The sequence below is a fragment of the Ammospiza nelsoni genome, chromosome 4, assembly GCF_027579445.1.
Source record: "Ammospiza nelsoni isolate bAmmNel1 chromosome 4, bAmmNel1.pri, whole genome shotgun sequence".
Classification (NCBI taxonomy): Eukaryota; Metazoa; Chordata; class Aves; order Passeriformes; family Passerellidae; genus Ammospiza; species Ammospiza nelsoni.
The window spans coordinates 2,001,410-2,021,072 of record NC_080636.1 but is presented as its reverse complement, the minus strand read 5'-3'; the positions used below and the strand labels follow the sequence as shown (position 1 = coordinate 2,021,072).

Here is a 19,663-nt window from a genome sequence, read left to right as displayed (position 1 = left end):
TTCCTTGTCTTGAATGCTTTTTTATTTCAACAGGGAGAAAACCAGCCAAAATTCACGCTTTCCTTCTTTTATCTTTAAGGCCATGGTCCTACATTTGTAAATTTTTGATAGAAGTAGATTAAAAGAAGGAGGAATAACTAAGTGGTGAAATATGAAGAAATCTGAAGAAATTAAAAATCAGTGAGTTTTTGGGGTTTTATTTTTCTGAAGGGGATTTAAGGTACCCTGAGAAGTGCTGGAGGAGAGCAAAGGGTGCTGCCCTGATGGACTCTTGGGTTTGGGGCTCGGCACAGAAGAAGCTGCCAGGCTGAGGCTCCAGGTGCTGCTCTTTGGCAGCTGCTGCTGAGAGATCTGCACAGAGAGGGGCAAGGACTTCCTGAGGGGAAGCCAGCCCTGCCACCAAGAGGTGACAGCGAGGGGAAAGGGGGAGCTGGCACTAAACCCCTCTGTCACCGAGTCCGCCACCATGGCCTGGCCATGGCTCCATCTCTGCATCTGCCTCCAGATCCCAGGTAAGAGCAACATATCTCCTAGGGGTTGAGGGCACCTAAAATCCTGCTGGAGCCTCTCCTCCATCACACTCCAGCAGCTGGATGATGGCAGATTAAATATACCATCACAGTAGAGATCTACAGGGTATTATTGCCTATTTCAAATCACTTTGGATCATGCTATTAATGACATGTTTTAGGTTTTGGTCAGCCCTGAACTGGTCAGAAAGTGGGACCAGTTGGTTGCTGTGGTTCCCTTCCAACTGAAATAGTTCTATTCTATTCTATTCTATTCCATCCCATCCCATCCCATCCCATTCCATTCCACTCTATTCTATATTCTGTTCATATTTCCACACATAGTGGTATAGACACCACAGAGTTTTTACTCCTCAGTGCAGATGAAGCTGCTAATGGAGAAGTTAAAACAGATCCTCTCTCCACGGCCTGTTTAACACAAAGATGACAAACATCCCAAATTTTCTAAATCATCCAAAGACTGAGTATTTCCAAGGAACACAGCTGGAATTAGTGTGTTGTAAAACCATTCTGCCTTACAGGTTCTGGTATCCTATAGATCTGTGAGGTGGGGAGCTCACTGAGAAAACCTCAATAAATGGGAGTTTGCTTTGCCCATGCAAAAGGAAAAGGGGTAATCTTTATGTTGCTGCAGGCTGCTCTGGCCAAGCACTGTGATTCCCCATGGTGCCCCTGAATATTCACCAGGAAAGGGAACAGAGAGGTTTTGGGGTTGAAGGTATGACTGAGGATGAGTTTTCTTCTCTGTCTCCATCCCAGCTCACTCCTGGCTGACCACTGCCACTGAGTTGAGATCTTGCAGAATCTCTTCTTATCTTTTCTGACTTACATAACAATGTCTCCAACAGGTCAAAGATAAGTTTTTCGTGGAGAGTTATGTTTCCCATGCCCAGCAGAGCCCGACCTCAGGGCACTCAAGGAGGCCCTGAAGCCCCCATGTGCCATGGCCACACACATTTCATCCCCTGAAAAACCACACAGGTGTTTGCCATGACAAAATCTGAGAGAACTTAAACCCTAAATTTAATTCTTTCTTAATCTGAGAGAACTTAAACCTCTCTAAAGCCTTAAGATGATATAATTTAATAAAAAGAGACATTAATGCTGTCACAGAGCCAGAGGATGTGGTGAAATGCTGCAGCTGCTGTGCAACACTGGAATATTGTCATTACAATGTTAGTGTTCTGCAGCACTGGGGTCCTTGGTGGGGGGAACAGAGAAAGGCTCTGGACCCCTGTCAGCCACCAGAGCCCTCTCCTCTGCCTGTCCCATTGGGAACATGGGAGACATCAGGACCTTGTACCACTTTAATGCCTTTAGATGTTCTTGGGTCGTGCCCATCCATCCCCACACCACAGGGCTGCATGAGGCTGAAAAAACTGCTGTAAGCAACTTCAGATTTTGAAGAAAAAGGAACATTTTAAAGTTAAAAAAAAAAGACAAGAAACATATTATTGAGCTTTTTGCACAACTTTAAAACAAGCCTGGGAAAGAGATGGGGGCAGCAGGAGTGCCCTTATCTGCAGAGAGCTGTTTTCCACTAGGGCTCAGAGTATCTGCAGCTTTGCAGGACTGTTTGCTGAACAGCAAGGATCACAAGTTACCTGTTATCCTTTCCACAAGGACACCCCTCACATCTGCCTGGGCCAAACAAGACTCTGATAATTTCCACAAAGCTGCAAAGCCCAAACAGGGAGATGTGATGCCAAAGCAAAGCTTTGAACCCCACCGCTGCCCCTCACTCCCTCTCCTTCCCCATGTCTCAAAATTCCTTTGAAAAATATTATTGTCTGAAGACTAATATCAAATTGGCTCATTTTGACATGTTTTGCATGTTTTTTGGTCTCTTTTTCTGCCCCTGAAATGTTTATCCGTGTTGTATCTGTAAGAAGAAAAATATGGCAAATCTGTTAAGAGGCACTAAAATTTGTTGGAAAAGGAGTAAAATGTCTGAAAAATGAGAAAGGTAAGGAGGGCAGGAGAGGGGCATTCACAGGGGCAGGCAGGGATGCTCTTCCCTGCACATACAGCCCCCAGGAGACCCTCAAAACCATCCCTCCCATCCCTCTCCCTGTCAGTCTGCCTCCTTCCTATAGAAATGTTTACAGAGAAAATCTGCCTGTATAATTTGGCCTGGCCAAAACAATAACTGGGGAACCCAAAAAGGCCTCTGAGGAAATATGGGAACATCCTGATAAAAAATGCTCCTGTTTCTCACTTGTGTGACTCCCCTGGTCTGTGTGTCTACTGTGATTTTATTAAGCCCATAAAGAAAATCTGTATTTTGCACAGAAGAAAAACAATGAAATTAAAATAATAACTGTATATTTCTCTTTTCCCTTAGGTTTTTATACAACTCTGCTACTAGCCCAAACTCCAGGGCATATTCTAACCCAAACCAGCAATAAAACTGAAATCCTCTGTGACCTGAAGAAGGAGCACACCGGGGTCTACTGGTACCGCTGGAGCCAGGAGAGGCAACAATTCCAGTTCTTGTTGTTCTCCAACACAATGGGCAGAGCCACCTATGGCCCTGGTGTGAGCCAGGACAAGTTCAGTGTCCATGAGGCGAGGTCCCAGAGCTCCTACAGCCTGCACATCAGCCACCTGCAGCCCTCAGACAGCGGCATCTACTACTGCTCCGCGTTCCAGTCCTCCCAGCTGCTCCTGGGCACTGGCACACAGCTCTCTGTGGGTAAGCTGCACCCTCGGGCTTCCAAAATGTGCCACCAGTAGCTGTGATGAGCCTGGCAAAGGGGTGATTTGATTCTTCCCAATTTTTGAGTTGCAAGGTTGGGGCTCTGGGTTTTGTCTCTGAGATCGGATAAAGCAGAAAATGCAGAAAATACAGAAAATGGCTAAAATTTAGGTCAGCTTTGTGTGATGATCCTTTTGCCATCAGCAGTTGCAGAAAATACAGAAAATGGCTAAAATTTAGTCAGCTTTGTGTGATAGTCCTTCTGCCATCAGCAGTTGCTTTGCTGTGGGCATGCCTTGAGCACAGCATTGCTCCCAGTGCTCGAGCATTTCCTTGGGAAGTCCTGGTACTGCCATGCCCTGTGTTTTCCTCATTCCCTGCTGTACTCTGGATGGGAGGCTGGATGTGTGCCCTGCTCAGCTCACAGGTCCTTCCATGCCATAATTCTCCCTCACCCTCACTCCAAGTGACAAGAGCAGCATTGAGGCCAGAAAGCATCACCCCTCACATCTCTGGGGTGGATCTGATGGCAACTTTCAAGATCACCCCTTCAAAAAAAATATTGAAATGGGGTTTATTCCTCAAAGCTCACAGCCCACTATTCCTGGGGAGATCCCAACAGGAATAACATTTTTCTGCAGGTGTTGTGGGAGGAGAGAGGCTTTACAGACGTCTGGGGCATACAGAAGCCCTTTTCAGCCCATTTTCCCTTTGACCACAAAACAGTAGTTGATGCAGAAAAAAGAATGCATTTGAAGTGGGATTCAGCCTCTATTTTTGCAGACTTTTAGGGAGACAAATAACTTATTTAACCAAAATGCCACTTCTGGCTCTAAAGCGGACCCAGTGTCCCAGTTTTTCTGGGGTTTTTTTGCAAATACACTCTGTACCTTGAACTGCATGAGAAATCCCTTTTGGATTCTTGCTGGCTCAGAGAAAAGCTGGTTTAAGATAAAGGAGAATTGTTTTTTAGCAGCTGGGCACATATCTCTGTGCAAAGCATGAAAAACAGGCTTAACATGCAGCTTGATCAAGGACACCAATTAAAAAGTAAACAGCAGCAGGTGCTCTGGGAAGACAGGCTTGGCTGGATATTTTCTTTTTTTCCTTTTAGTTCTCATGATAAAACAATTTGTCTTTAAGTTTCTTTTCCCTACGTTTATTATCATTTAAGGGAGAAGTTGTCCAGATAAATCCCAGAGCCCTGATGTCTCATCTTCTCATGTAAAAGAATGGTAGTTTCTGTAAGAATCTACATCCTGGATAGAAACAGGAGAAAAAAATATTTTTCAGTCACCTAAATTTTTGAATAAAATTTTGAATTAAAAAATAGTTTTCAATCACCTAAAATTTTGAATAAGTATGGTTTGAGGAGTCAGACATGCAGCTATTTAATGACATTACTGGCATATTTTCCTGGCCAACTTTATTCTGAAACAAATATGTTCTGTTTGAATTTAGATACACTATAATAAATCCTACCCTCATTTTATCAGAAAAAAAAATCAAATCTTGAGCAAAGATTAGAGCAATGTGAATAAGGAAAAAAATCCAGGGATCCCTTAAAACATTCCAGTGCTGCTGAAATGGTTTCACCGATGGTTTTGTGCAATTCTGGTGAGATGATGCTTGGCAGCAAATGTCACTGAAGCAAATTTGGGGGTTTTTCCTGCATTAGCCTTTGTTACCTGGTGCATTATTTGATTAACACTTTTAAAAGCTCTTGGTAACTTCTGTGAGCCCAAGAGGCTCAGGTGAGGTGAAGCTCACCCCTCTGAGTGAGGGGGTCACTGCTGGGGGCTGGTTCAAGGCTGGTTCTCTTGGCTGCTGTTGGAGATGTCTCTGCCACACTCACAGCCTCCTTTTCTCCTTTCCCCAGTTGATGTTTTGCCTCCAAAGACCACGCAGACACCAGTGTCCAAAAAGCCTCCGCCGCGCACAACCAAAAGGAAAGCTGCCAGCAGGGAAGGTATGGCACTGTGCCAGCTCCTGGAAAAAAGGGCTTTGCTGAGCTCCTGGGTCCTCAGGGCTCAGCTGGGTTTGTCCTGGGGTGGGGCCACCACAGGGTCACCCTGCAGGAGCGGCTGTCTGGGTGCACATGGACACACTGCTCTGGACAGACTTCTGCCTCTAGGAGGGATTCCCTGGCACATCCACAGGTTTAGGGGCAGGATGGATTTCAGTTTAGGGTCTCATGACCTCAGAGTCAAGTTCCCTGCAGTGCCTTTTTCACCGTGAGGGGGACTGAGCACCAGAACAGGCTGTCCAGAAAGGTTGTGGAGTCTCCCTTGTCACAGACAACTTTCATGAAAAATCCTTTCCTCGGGATTTTTCCTTCTGAGAACCTGAGAGGCCTCAGGAACAAAATGTAAATATTGATTATCTGCTGCTGTGGAATGCAACAGGTAGATCTGTGATTAATCCATGTAAGATGTTTGTAATTAATGGCCAATCACAGCCCAGCTGGCTTAGACACAGAGCCCGAGCCACAAACCTTTGTTATCATTCTTTGCTATACTATTCTTAGCTAGCCTCCTGATGAAACCTTTTCTTCTATTTTAGTATAGTTTTAATGTAATATATATCATAAAATAATAAATCAGCCTTCTGAAACATGGAGTCAAATCCTTGTCTCTTCCCCAATCTAAGAACCCCTGTGAACACCATCACACCCCTTATCAAAAATATGCAAAAGCCACCTGGACACAGTCCTGTGCCCTGTGCTCTGGGATGACCCTGCTTGAGCAGGGAGGTTGGCCCAGGTGACCCATTGTGCTCTCTTCCAGCTTTACCCATTCTGTGGTTGTGTGGTGCATCCTTCAAAGGTTACCCCAGCGTGATGGTCACATCCTCACCACCCCTCTGAGTGCCTTGCTTTCCTCCCTTCCCCAGCCCCAAGGCTGCTGGGGCAGGGTGGTGCCAGGTGCTGAGTGCTCTCCTGTCCCCAGGTCCCTGCAGTCCCCTGGTCTGGATCCCTCTGGCTGCTGCTGTCCTGCTGCTGCTGCTGAGCCTGGTGCCCACCGCCTACCGCCTGCACCGTGAGTTTGTTGCCACCACCCTGAGGGGCCAGCCCTGGCACAGCCCAGGAGGGCACGGACAGCTGGGAGAGGGGCCAGCACTGATGGACACTGTCTCTTGTCTCTTGTCTCTTCCCAGGTCTGCGGCGGAGGCTGCGGCTTCGCATCCACAGGCAGTAATTCCCCGTAAATCCCAGTAAATTCCCAGTAATTCCCAGTAAATCCCACTGCCCTCCCTGCCTCAGACAGACAGGAAGAAGCCACGGACCCTCCCCTGCAGGAGCCTGAGCATGGCCAGGAAGGACCTGGCAGGGGACAGATGCGAGCTTGTACCACAAAACAGACATTTCTTTCCTGCATGACTTCAACATTCTCCTGGACACAACCCTGGCAAAAGGACCAGGCTGGATTCTGCAGCATCCTGAGCACTTCCCAAAGGACACTGAGCAGGGCAAATGCCACGGCTGGCTCTGCACAGGGGAAAGGGGCTGGTACCAAAGTGTAGCCACATTTCTCTTCACAGAGAAAAGCAAGGCACAATTCTTCCCAAGAATATTTCTGGGTTTCATGTTTTCTGAACATCAGAGAAAGAAAACACAATTCTTATCCTATTTGCTGTGCCTGTGTTTCTGCAAAAGTGGAATGCAAAATGGAGATTGTTTACCCAGAGTGATGGAGTTTTGTTTCCTTGGCCTAGCAGGGCCAAGTGTGTGTGTTTGTGTCAGGACTGTGGGCTGACAGCCACGAGATTCTGGGCAGTTGAGTGCTTGGCAGATTCAGTTTAGATGTAATGTAATATAGTGTAATAAAATATAGAATAAGATAGTATAATAAAGTAATTAATGAGCCTTCTGATAAGATGGAGTCAGATGCATCATTCTCTCCCTCATCAGGGGCAAAAATATCCACGATACCAAAAGAACTCAGATGGGCTGGAAAGCTGTGACAAAGCTCCTTGGCACTCCTCTCCACAGCACAAAGGTGCTTTTTTAGCTCCTGTTAATACTGATTGATAAAAATCTGGTAATGAACACTTTGAGGGCAACCAGCAGGGATGGGGCAGAGGCAACCTTAAAGATTCTGTGCAGGTTTATTCAATACCAAAAGTGAAAATATCACTCAGTTATTCTGCAGGCTGGTGTCTTTTGGTCCACACAGTTGTGTGGCAAGCAAGGAACCATGGCCTCCAGCCAGGAAAGAGTTAAAGCATTGCAAAATCTCCAGGATGAGCAGATCTGGGAGGGTGTTTTCTCCCATGGGAGACTGCAAACAGCCAGGGCTGGGAGAGGAAAACCAGACAAAGCCATGCACACTAGGGCAAACACTTGGCACAGCCTGAAGGTCAGCACCACCTCTGAGAGCAGAGGCCCCCAGGGGCTGGCCCTGAGCCCAGCATGGCCAGTGGGAGCTGCCCTGAGGGATGCCTGGGGGTGCTGAGCCCCAGGTGACGACCCTCCTGTGCTCTGAACCCTGTGTGACACCCCTGTGTGACACCCCTGTGCCCTGAACCCTGAGTGACACCCCTGTGTGACACCCCTGTGTGACACCCCTGTGCCCTGAACCCTGTGTGACACCCCCGTATGATACCCCTGTGTGACACCCCTGTGTGACACCCCTGTGCCCTGAACCCTGTGTGACACCCCTGTGTGACACCCCTGTGTGACACTCCCGTGTGACAGCCCTGTGTGACACCCCTGCATGCTGAGCCCCAAGCAATGCCCATGGGTGCTGAGCCTTGAGGGATGCCAGAAGCAGGGAAGTCTCCCCAGGGATGGCTGCAAGGCTCAGCTACTGCCCAGGGTGCCAAGGCAGTTCTGGAAGTTTGGCATCCTGCTGGGCACAGGCAGTGAGCACTCACTCTTAAACGCACCCCCAGCCCCACATCTGCTCACACACAGGCACCAGCCCTGTGTCAGCTCCTGGGAGAGCAAGGGGAAGGTGGTACAGAGTCCCCAGGGCTGGGGCTAACACAGTCTTGGGATGAGATTTTGGGTGAAAGTATCACAGTGGCACAGCAGCACCACTGTGGCCTTCCCCTCCCTCCCCTCCCAGCCACAGGTGCTGCTGCTTTCCTCTCTAATACTGAATTTTCTGTAGAGCTTGGTCTCAAGCCCAGCTGTTGGTGCTTCCCCTAAATGATGCAGTGGATAAATAAAGCTGGCAGTGGATCGTGCTGAGCCAGCTTTGCCAGGCTGTGACACTCACCCAAGCTCTCAGGCCAGCCAGCTGTGGGGACACCACAGATCCCACCCCAGGTGCAGCAGGGAGGGGACCCTGAGCATCTCTGACCCCCACACATCACCATTTATCCTCTGGAAGAGCTCAGATTAACTAAAACCATCATTTTCCTGCCCTGCAAGTAGCGAGCACAGCTTTGCCTCAGAAAGGCATGTACATTTTTCATAACAGCTGTAAGAAAACCCCTTTGAAACTTCCCATGAGCAGAGGTTTATTTTTAAAAAAGCAGGGGCTTTCCCTCTGCCTGCAGCTGCTTTTGAAATCCCAGCTCCCTTTCTCACTCTTGAGGTGTCCTGACCTCACTGCCCACACCTTGCTCAGCTCTCCCATGGCCAAGCAGCAAATCCAGGCTGCACAGCCCAGCCCTCCTCTGCCTCAGGAAGGTGAGCAGCCTCGGGATAACCCTGCCCAGTCACTCCTGCTCCTTCTTCTCCACACTCAGGACATCCTCACAGTGTCAGACCTTGACTGAGACCCCTGCCCAGGACAGACTTCAGTCACTTATCCCAACTCCAACAACACAAGCACAAAGGAGAGGGATTTATTCCTTGGCTCTCTGCTCACCCACAGCAAAGAATTTGCTCGATGTCTGAATTCCCCAATTAGTCTTCACTTTTCCTTTGTATTTAGGAGGAAACAAAACCAAAACCAACGACAAAAACAACAAAACCACCCCAAAAATAACAACCCAAAACCCACCCAGACTCTCCATCACCTGTGTGCAGTGAAAACAGGAGGGGACAGTGACAAAGATGTTGTCTGGCCTGTTGAAACACAGATCTGGGCAGTTTACCTGTAGAAATTATGAAAAAATAACAGTAATTTCTATAATCATCAATAGAGTGCTTTAGACAGTAAAACTGGGAGAGATTTTAGCAGCAGGTTTCACGATTGTGAGAGCTGATAGATAAAAATAGATTCACATTTTGTAGACCTTTTTCCCCCAGAGCATAAATAAGCACAAAACAGAAACACCAATGCAAAGATGCTGAGAAAATTATCCCAATTCCCTGATATCCCAATTCCTGCAGCTTCTTAGCTGAGACACAATGATGATGCCAGCCAAGGGTCAGGGATGTTGTGGCACGACATTTCCAACTTGAAAATGAATGGGAAAGTGTTTCTGTCCCTCTCTGTAATATCATGATCCCTGGATCCATGGAGAGACAGAGATACAGGTGACAGCTTTGTCCATCACAGTGTCACACACGCCACCATGTCCTGGCACATGAGGGTCCCTAATTCATTCCTTGGCTCCTTCCAGTGATGGATCAGCCTTCTCCTGTGTCCCACTGTCACCATCCTGCCTGCAGTAAGGAGCAGCCATACCTAGAAGGAAAAATAACAGGATTTTATAGATATAACCCAAATATCTTGCCTCAAATGTAAATAAACTATTTCCTCTTAAATGACAAAAGGAGACACCACCAAATTTGGACAAAGAGAAAAGGACAAGAAGGGTTTTGCAGATGTATGGGTTCAAGAAAAAAAAAATTCACCTATGTTGTGCTCATCCCCACAAATCATTGGGCAAGCAATTGTAAAAGAGATCAAAAATTATATGTTGCAATAGTCTGGTTTATTATTACTATTATTTCTTTTATATTTTATAGTATATATTATATATTTTATATAGAACATGTTATAGAACAGATATTCTATATAGAATATAGAATATATAGACCATATACAAAGAATATATAGAATTCATATTCTATATTATAAAACTATAATCCAGTCATTCTCTCAATGAACAGTGCAGATCTTGAAACCATTAAAATATTCAAAGGATATTTTAGGATATTATATTTAGGATATAGATACAGAGCAGAAGCACAGGCACTTCAGGCATTACAGTAAATAGTCTTCATGGTTTTATTACAATTCTCTAAATGCATTTTTTAAAAATTGCCAGTCTTTACAGAATAGCTCAGTTGTTAATCTAATACTGGAAGTGCTCAGTATTTCTTTTTTTCTTTTGAACTGCTCAGTCATTTTTATGTGGGTGGTCTGTGTTTTTATGATACAGAAAAGCAAACCAAATCAGGTGCAGTTAAAAACATTCAGCTGAAAGCAAATTATTGACAGAAGAGTAAAGTTATCTCTGAGTTTAAAGCTCCTAATATATAAAAACCAATTTTTCAGTTAGAAACTGCTGGGTAAGGCACAGTAACGGAGAAAGGCTGAATAACGCCTCTATTAAATTATTCAACTTGAAATCTGTGCCAAAAAAAAAGGAGATACTTTATCCATGGGTGCTCTTTAAATTCCTTCAGATTTATCATCACCCAGAACAGCTCCATGCACTGCAGCTGTTTATTAAATATGTTGTCCTGGCAGGGGAAATGGATTCACACCAGGACTTCAAATCATTCAGGTCAGATCTGTTAAGTGGGAATTTCTAAATGTCTTTTTCTGTCACTGTATAAAATCAAAAAACCCTCTAGGAATAAAGAAACTACCTCCTGGTAGCATTAGTACTTTTTGCCTCTATTTTCTTGGACTTCAATAAGCCAAAAATAGCAATGTGTTAAATTTCTGGCTTATATAAACAAGAAATTGGTTTTTTTTAATATATGATTCTAATATTGTTTAATATAATTTCTGTATATTGAAGTATATATTATTTGCTGAAATAACAAGTACTTGTGTATATCAATATACCCATAATGAGTGCACTCAGGGTGAGATCTGCAGCTTCTGTGGGATTACAGATATTACATTATATATATTATATATTGTATATATTACGTTATTATAACAAATATATGTTATTCCAGCATTCATTTAAGCAGAACCCATATTGGACCAAGTCAAAAATGAATTTTATAAGGTTTGTATTTTGCTCCTCCACTACTTTGCTATGAGAAAGGTTAATTGGAGTTCATACACCAGAGGTTCTTCCACCTGAAGCAAAACTCTCCCATGTTTTAAATGTTTGCAAGATGACAGAAGCCTTTAACATTCCTCCCTTAGGCATTTGTGTTTTTCTACTAAAGTTCAACTTCTCATTTAGCCTGTAAGATGCACATGTGCCTGAAAGGGGGCTGCATCACACTTTTAAGAAAGAGAGAATCATTATTGCTATTTACACTTTCTGATCTAGGTAATAAATGAAAACCAGATATGAAACACTCCAAAAAAACACCCCAGTGATGACATCAAGCTCAATCTTTTCTCTGCCAGGCACAACAGCTCTAAGTGCTGTTGCAACAGGGATCTCACGCAGAAAAATTATTTAGTTTATTTAATTAAAACCCCCAAATCCCTAAGATGAATGGCTCAGCTGGAAGTCAATAAGCAAAGGAAACTTGTTCAGATGGCAAAGCCAGAGGTGTTTGTGAGGGTCCCCAGGATGAGGTGAGAGATGAGAATCTGACTCCATGTTCTCAGAAGGCTGATTTATATTATGTTATGTTATGTTATGTTATGTTATGTTATGTTATGTTATGTTATGTTATGTTATATTAGCTATACTAAAACTATGCTAAAGAGAAGGATACAGACAGAAGGCTTAACAAGAATGAATAATAAAAACTTGTGACACTCCTCAGAGTCCAACACAGCTGGCTGTGATTGATCATTAATTAAAAACAATTCACATGGAACCAATCAAAGATGCACCTGTTGGTAAGCAATGTCCAAACCACATTCCAAAGCAGCAAACACAGGAGAAGCAAATCAGATAATTCTTGTTTTCATTCTTTTCTGAGGCTTCTCAGCTTCCCAGGAGAAGAAATCCTGGCGAAGAGGATTTTTCAGAAAATATCATGGTGACAAAAGCCCTCTCCATGCTCTCCCTAAAGCTCCTTGGATTGGAGGGAGCTCTCAGGCCCCCAGGTTGATACAGCCACCTCAAATTTTGTCTCCTTGTCCCTTTTTGGCCCCAGCAATGAGTCAGGGCTAGGTTTTGTCTTGCCCAGGACTGAGTCTCTCCATCAGGCAGCAAAAAAAATTGATCCTGGAGAAATATGGAGAAGTTTTGCAATACTGATTTTATTCCCAAGGGCTTGAGCTTTGCTGAGAAACAGCAAAAAATTCTGGAATTCCCTCTGCAGAGCACTGGGAGCAATGGACACCTCCAAAGAAAAGCCAGGACAAGAGGAAATGGTTTGAAGTTGTGCCAGGGGAGTTTCAGATCAGATATGAGGAAAAATTTCTTCACTGAAAGAAGTGAAGGAATGTGGAAGGAGTGGTGGAGTCCCCATCCCTGGAGGGGTTTAAAAGACATGTAGATGTGGCACTTGGGGACATGCTTTGGTGGTGGCCTTGGCAGTGCTGGGCCAAGGATTAGACTCAATGACATTAAAGTTCTTCTCCAGCCTAAACAACTCTGAGATTCTGTGCTGAGCCCATCCCCAGGCTGGTGCCAAGCACCACGGGCACCCTGCCAGTGCCAGCCCCTCCTCAGTGCCCAGAGCAGCCAGCCTGACCCTGCTCCAGATGCAAACCACGCTGGCTTTGCTGCTCAGAGCATCCAGCCAGGAGGCCAGGCTCCAAAGTCTGGTGTGCAACCACCCTCCTTCCCTTCAGCAGGCCCCAAAGTCTGGTGTGCAACCACCCTCCTTCCCTTCAGCAGGCCTCAAAATCGGGTGTGCAAACAACCCCCCCTCAGCAGGCCCCAAAATCTGGTGAGCAGCCTCCCTCCTTCCCCTCAGCAGGCCCCAAAATCGGGTGTGCAAACACCCTCTCCTCAGCAGGCACCAAAATCTGGGGTGCAGCCACCCTCCTTCCCCTCAGGGCTCAGCAGGGAGGAAGGCTGTGGCTTCGGAGACGTCTCTGTGCCCAGAGCTGGGTGTTGATCTCACTCAGCACACATCCTGCTGGGCTGTGGGCTCTGCAGGCACCATGACATGCACACAAACCTTCCTGCTGGGCTCTGCAGGCACCATGACATGCACACAAACCCTTCCTGCTGGGCTGTGGGCTCTGCAGGCACCATGACATGCACACAAACCCTTCCTGCTGGGCTGTGGGCTCTGCAGGCACCATGACATGCACACAAACCCTTCCTGCTGGGCTCTGCAGGCACCATGACATGCACACAAACCCTTCCTGCTGGGCTCTGCAGGCACCATGACATGCACACAAACCCTTCCTGCTGGGCTCTGCAGGCACCATGACATGCACACAAACCCTTCCTGCTGGGCTCTGGGCCCTGCAGGCACCATGACATGCACACAAACCCTTCCTGCTGGGCTGTGGGCCCTGCAGGCACCATGACATGCACACAAACCCTTCCTGCTGGGCCCTGCAGGCACCATGAAATGCTGCACAAACCCTTCCTGCTGGGCTCTGGGGACAGGCACAGCATTCTCAGAGGTGCATGCTGCTCTTCCACATGGCAGCACCACAGCTGAGGGCCACCACAGCACAGAACCAGAGAATCATTTCAGTTGGGAATTACCTCCAAGATCATCAAGTCCAATCTTTGACCCAATGCCTCAATGCCAAAGTGCAATGTCTGCTTGTTTTTTGAGCACTCCCGGTGATGGTGACTCCACCACTGCCCTGGGCAGCCTGTTCCTGTTCTTAGCCTTCAGTGAGGAAATTTTTCCTAATATCCAACTGAACATCCTCTGGCTCAACCTGAGGCCAGCTCCCCTTGTTCTGTCAATATCTGACCCCTCTTCAGGCACAGCAGGGATGAGATTCTGAGTTCTGGGGACTCCTGGCCTGAAGAACTGCTGCCATTCTTCAACAAAGCCCAAGTGCAATCATCCAGCACAAGCACGAGGTAAGCTCACTGCCGGATGCCTTAGGGAGAGCTGGGCTGCACTGATGCCCAATTTCATGGGCTTCAAAACATGATGCCTTAACATCAACACTGAATGCAAAATTCAAGTTAGGGTATTTCCTACCAGTCACTTAAAAAAAAATTGACATGAAATTTTCCTGGGGGCTGGGATTGTATATTCCTGCCCTGAGCAATGAGCTGCAAATGACATTCCTGTTATTAAAGTACATGTCTCAAGTCACCTGGATGCAGGAGGAAATGAGTCAGAGCAGTGGTGGAACAGCCATTGCTATAATTGATGCCTTTCCTCAGGTCCTTTCATTTTGATCTGGCACCCATCACTGTCATAGCCAGGATAATTTTGACACAATTAAAAACATGGGTCACATCCCCCTGTGCAGAGCCCAAGGTGACATGCCCAAGGAAATGCCAGAAGATGCCTCTGTGCAAATTCTCCTGGTCCCCAAATTTGGGCAATCCTTACTTTCCTAAAGCTGGAACACAAACTGAGGTGGTTGCCCAGGGTCAAACATCTTTGCTGGCCATTATCCCTTTTCCAAGAGAGATAAATGTTCTCCTGAAAAACCACAGGATCTGTTGTTGGGATAATTGTCCTTGTGCAGGGTGAACAGCTAAGGAAGATTAAAGTGCCCAGCATTAAAGAATGAGATAATTGGAAAATTAATAGCATTTCAGAGGAAATGAATGTGGGGTTTTGTAACAAATGGCTTCCTTAAAATGACACATTGTAATGAGATCTCACATTTAAGAATATAAAAATGACAGGTTTGGTTCAAAGCAAAGGTTCCTGCAGACAACCATCCTGTCTCCAGCACTGGCTGTGAGCACATGGCTAAGTAATAATGACAAGAAAATCACATATGACACTCTCCCTTAATGTTCAGTGTATTTTTAACTAACTAGATTTCCTGAGCCTGTTGCTGTCTATGAGTAACCCACAATGAGCCTCTCTCCCAAGCATTTGTCCAGGCCCTGCATTCACAGTGTCCTTTGTCAGGGACATCCCAGGGTGAAGGAATTATTTTGCTTTCAGCCTCATCCAGCATCAGCTTCACCTGCTGCCCCTTCCTTTCTGTATTGAAAAAAGCAGGAAATATTCTCCACTCCTTCCCAGCCACTCCTTACCCTGGAGACCTTTAGTGTAAATCCATTTAAATCAGCTTTTCAGGGTAAAGAGTCTTAGCTTGACACACAAAATCCATCCCAGACCTCTGACCCCACATTTTGTTCTGCTCTGAACCTTCTCTTGCTCTACTATTCTTATTTGAGTCCCCTCTGTGAGATGAGGGGTGAGAGGAACACAGCATTCAGGATTTATGCAGTGCATTGGGCCATGCCTTGGCTGTGGTCCATTGGACCACACAATGGCAAAGCTGTGCTCTCTGGTTTAAATCTAATTTCCTTCCTACCTGCTGACATCCAATTTGCTTCTCCTGCTGGGAAAAGAGCTGGTATTCCCATGGTAGTACCCGTCTTAACCCAAATTTTATAACCAAGACTGGACTGATTTTCCTTTCATGCAACGCTTCACAACAACCTACTCCAAATTTCACCTTCCCCTGCATTGCCCACTCTCTATAAAATCCTTCTGCAGTTCTGTATTTGCAACACATAAATGAAAACAAATTAATGCGCATAAAAATAAAGTTTGCAGGATTTGTTTAGACATGATTTGCCATTTGCCCTCTGAGCCCAACACTCACAATCAGGGAGTGCAGTGGTGCCTGCAGGAGAACAGGCATGGGAAGAACAATCACACTCTTCTCTTGCAGTGCTGTTAAAAGTGAACTCAACACCAAATCCAGTTTGTGTTGTTGATGTAGGAGAGCATTAAACCAGCTGCTGCTTTTTGATGCCACCATCCCTCCCACCCTGCCCCTTTTGTACAGGGTGTTGTGGCTTAGGACTGCATCTTACAGGTCTAAATCAACAGAGGGGGTTGGGGTTTTTTCAAATAAATGCAAAATTGAGAAGAAATAATCTGTACAAGCTAGCGAACACTATTAATAGGACCACAAAATGGATGAAGCAAGTTGTCTCCAGCAAGCCATTGGTTTCCATCCTGCCAGCAGGAGAGGTGGAGAACAGAAGTGGGAACCTTTCTTCCATTTCCATTAGCTGTGACCTGCTGTGGAAATTAGTTCCCTTTCAAAGACTTTAACAGTAAAGATGCACAGCAATACCCTGCTCTGGGAAAGTCCTCCTGCACCACATAAATGGACCCAGAAACTCCCTGAGGGATCTCCACCAGGATTTCCTGCCCAGGGTGGCTGGGGAAGAAGGTCAGTGTGCAGCAAAGGAGACCAGACATGACAAGACTCTGGATTGGTGACAACAGAAGACATCAGCTGTGGGGATTGCACTAAGGCTGTGAGAGCCTGGAAAGGAGCTGGACTCAGAGGACAACAATCAAACAGTGCCTTGAACCCCGCAGAAATGTGATTGTGAGAACTGGAAATGAGAAAATGAGACCAGTTCATCTACTTGAACAGTTCAGACAAAAAAAAAACAAACATATATATATATATATATATATATATATATATATATATATATGTTAGAGCCAGTCAGAGAATTTACCTTTTCTTGAGTCTATATATAGACTTAGAAAAACATAAGGTTCTTTTTTAATTCTAGTATGAATCTGTGGTATTTAGATTAAAGAGGCAGAAAAACCAGCCTGCCCACTGTTAACTGGAGCTGGGGCACTGGCAGAGTACATTGTCACCAGCCCCCAAAAGATACCACCACAAATTGCTGATTTACTGAATGCCAGCACAAATGAGCTCTGCAGCATCAAGAGAGGAAGTTTCCCACAAGGAAAACTCACAACACATCCAGGTCTCCTATCAAACTTTCATCTGAGGTACCAACAAGCCTGGAGATTGTGGAGAGTTTCCACCCTGTGGTCAGTTAAAGGCTGCTCCAAGGAGAGGTGAGAGCACAGGAGGGTTTGTGGTTTGCATTCTGGATTTTAAGGTAAGTGACGTGCACACAGAGCACCCAGAGCAGTGGGCAGCACTGGCCACCAAACTGGAAACACTGGCTGCAGAGGAAAAACAGCATGAGTGCCTGGCTGGTGGCTGGTGCACTTGACATTCTGCAAAGCCCTTTGAGTGCTGCAGCTTTGCAAAGAAAGGGGGGCAGCAAGGGGCTCACAAACCACAGCTTCACACCGGAAAAGCTGCGTGCTACAGCCTCAACAGGGTCTTTTTCCCTTTGTTCAAAAAACAATGCTGGTAACTTGCCACTAAATTTTGAGGTCTTCATTGAAACTTTCCATTCTTGGTTATGAAAATGGAATGGAAAAATTTAATGCAATCCTCCAAGGGTTAGGAGCAGGAAGAGTCAGAGGTGCTGTGGAAAAATCTGGTGTCACCCCTCAGCTGGTATCACTGACCCCTCACAGGGATCCAAGAGCATCTGCTCATCCTCAGGAAGGTGGCATCACTGCCTGGCAGTGGGATGTCCTTGTGGAGCACTAGGAGATGCCACGGGCAGCAGAACAATGGGCACAGTCATTGCGGTGCTCCTTTGGTGCTCACCGACCACGGCAGCGCCACTGCCACGTCCCAGAGGAGCTCCAGCCTCTCAACACTGGGGCACATCCAGGCAGTGTCTGCTATGGTTGGCTCTGAGAAACTGGAGAGTTCTTACCCCTTGAAAAAGCCCCTGAGAGCTTTCCACAAAATCAAACATATCCAAAGCTCAGCATGTTCTGGTGCCTCAGCTCCCTCTTGTTTCCCGTTCCTTCTCTGTCAAATGGATGTAAGGAAACAGAGAAAATGAATTCTAAATTCACCTCCTGCTAGCCCTGATCAAAACCAGGTGAATCCTTGTTACTCTTCTCATCCTGCATGATTTTGTCTCTTGTCTCCTTGCTCCTGTCTTTCACTAATTATTTGACATTAATTAAATAGAGATCTAAGCTGGCCCTAGTATATAAATATAAACCTCAGTCATAAGCAACTTAGGTTGGAGTGCAAAGGAATAAGAGCCCTGTAACCTTAGCTGTGAGTAAAATAAAACTTATATGTAGGTTTGGGAGAAAAAAGAAACTACTTCTCCTTTCTAATCAACCTGTCTGGTCTCCTGACTTCTCTTATATGATGCTCTGCAGAGGTAACTGGTTGAGTATTTTTTGTTTTTCCTTAGTCATATCATACTAGTGACCCTACAACAGAATTTACTAACTAAATTACTAATAAAACAATGCTGGTGTTCATTGATTTGGCTTAGGTCCTCAAACAGTGACAGCCCATTCTAAAATCCTGTATAGAGGACAAACAGGCAAACCAGAACATAAAAAAATCAAGGAGATTCTTTAATTAATCTGATTTCCCACCTTCTCCCCCCAGTTTTAGAGTTGGTCATCAGTATTAAACTTACATTAACCAATCTAAATTATTTATACAAGTGTTGATTTTAAACCAGAGCTTTTTTCCTAGAGATCCTGTTTGTGTTCTGGAACTTTTCCTAATCAAATGATTGTCACTGCAACTTTATTTTTTCTTCTTTGTCGCTATGCAAAATAGAAATAGCTTTGTACTACACAACACCTTATCACAGAAATCAGTAAAAAAGCAATGTGTGCCAGCCCTCCTGCAGCCATATCTCCCAGTGACAATAAGGTTTTGCCTTGTCTTTATAGGATATATTCATTAGCAGGGGAAAAGGTGGCCTTGCCTGGAAATCAGCTCAGTCTGTGAGCAAAGAGGACTGAGATCAAGAACACCTCCACACAGAGGAGAGGAATATCTGGGCACCACTTTGGTACCCTGGGCTGATTCATGTAAAATTTACTGCTTGTCACAGACAAGAAAGAAATGAGATATCCCTGTTAAGAAAGGCAGCAGCCCTTCCTGGATGAGCCTGTAAATGCACAGGTTCTCCCAGCACATCCAGCACATCTCGAGGACACGCACTGCGCGCTCACTGCAGCACAGTGAGAACCCAGAACTGACGACATTTTTGTCCCATCCTCATTGGCCAGCACGTTCATTTCCATTTTACTTTTATTTGCTTTATTTAAGGTAGACATTACAAGCCTCCCAGCCTAACAAAAGCATGAGTTTCACATATCTCAGCAGGCCTAACATGAGCTTTCTTCACTCACCAACATAGAAGACCAGAGAAGTAAACCCAGTTCCTAAATTGTTTTCAGTGATTCAGCTCTGAGCCCCAACAGAAATGGCATCAAACTCAGCAGCACCTACTTTCTGACAGATCCAGGTAAAAGGGGCTTTCTTTGCAGAGGGGTAATGGAAAAAAAAATAGAAAAAAAATGAACAGGAAAGCCAGGAAGAAAGAAAGAAATCAGACACCAGCCCAGCCCCTTGCAGGCTGGTGAAATTGCTGTTACTGTGTGTTTTTAAAGCTCAAGGAAGCATCACCCATCCCTATGTGCCAGTGGTGACCTGGA

General features: G+C 45.5%; 1 protein-coding gene across 1 annotated transcript; it reads left to right on the top strand.

Annotated features, from left to right (window-relative positions):
• Window positions 1–7,103, top strand: CD8B (CD8 subunit beta). The gene is made up of 5 exons (XM_059470843.1): window positions 1–512; window positions 2,875–3,225; window positions 5,108–5,197; window positions 6,177–6,266; window positions 6,385–7,103. Exons 1-5 carry the CDS (start codon window positions 467–469, stop codon window positions 6,423–6,425), a joined length of 618 nt encoding a protein of 205 aa, XP_059326826.1. The 5' UTR covers window positions 1–466; the 3' UTR covers window positions 6,426–7,103.
• The last annotated feature ends 12,560 nt before the right edge of the window (window positions 7,104–19,663 follow it).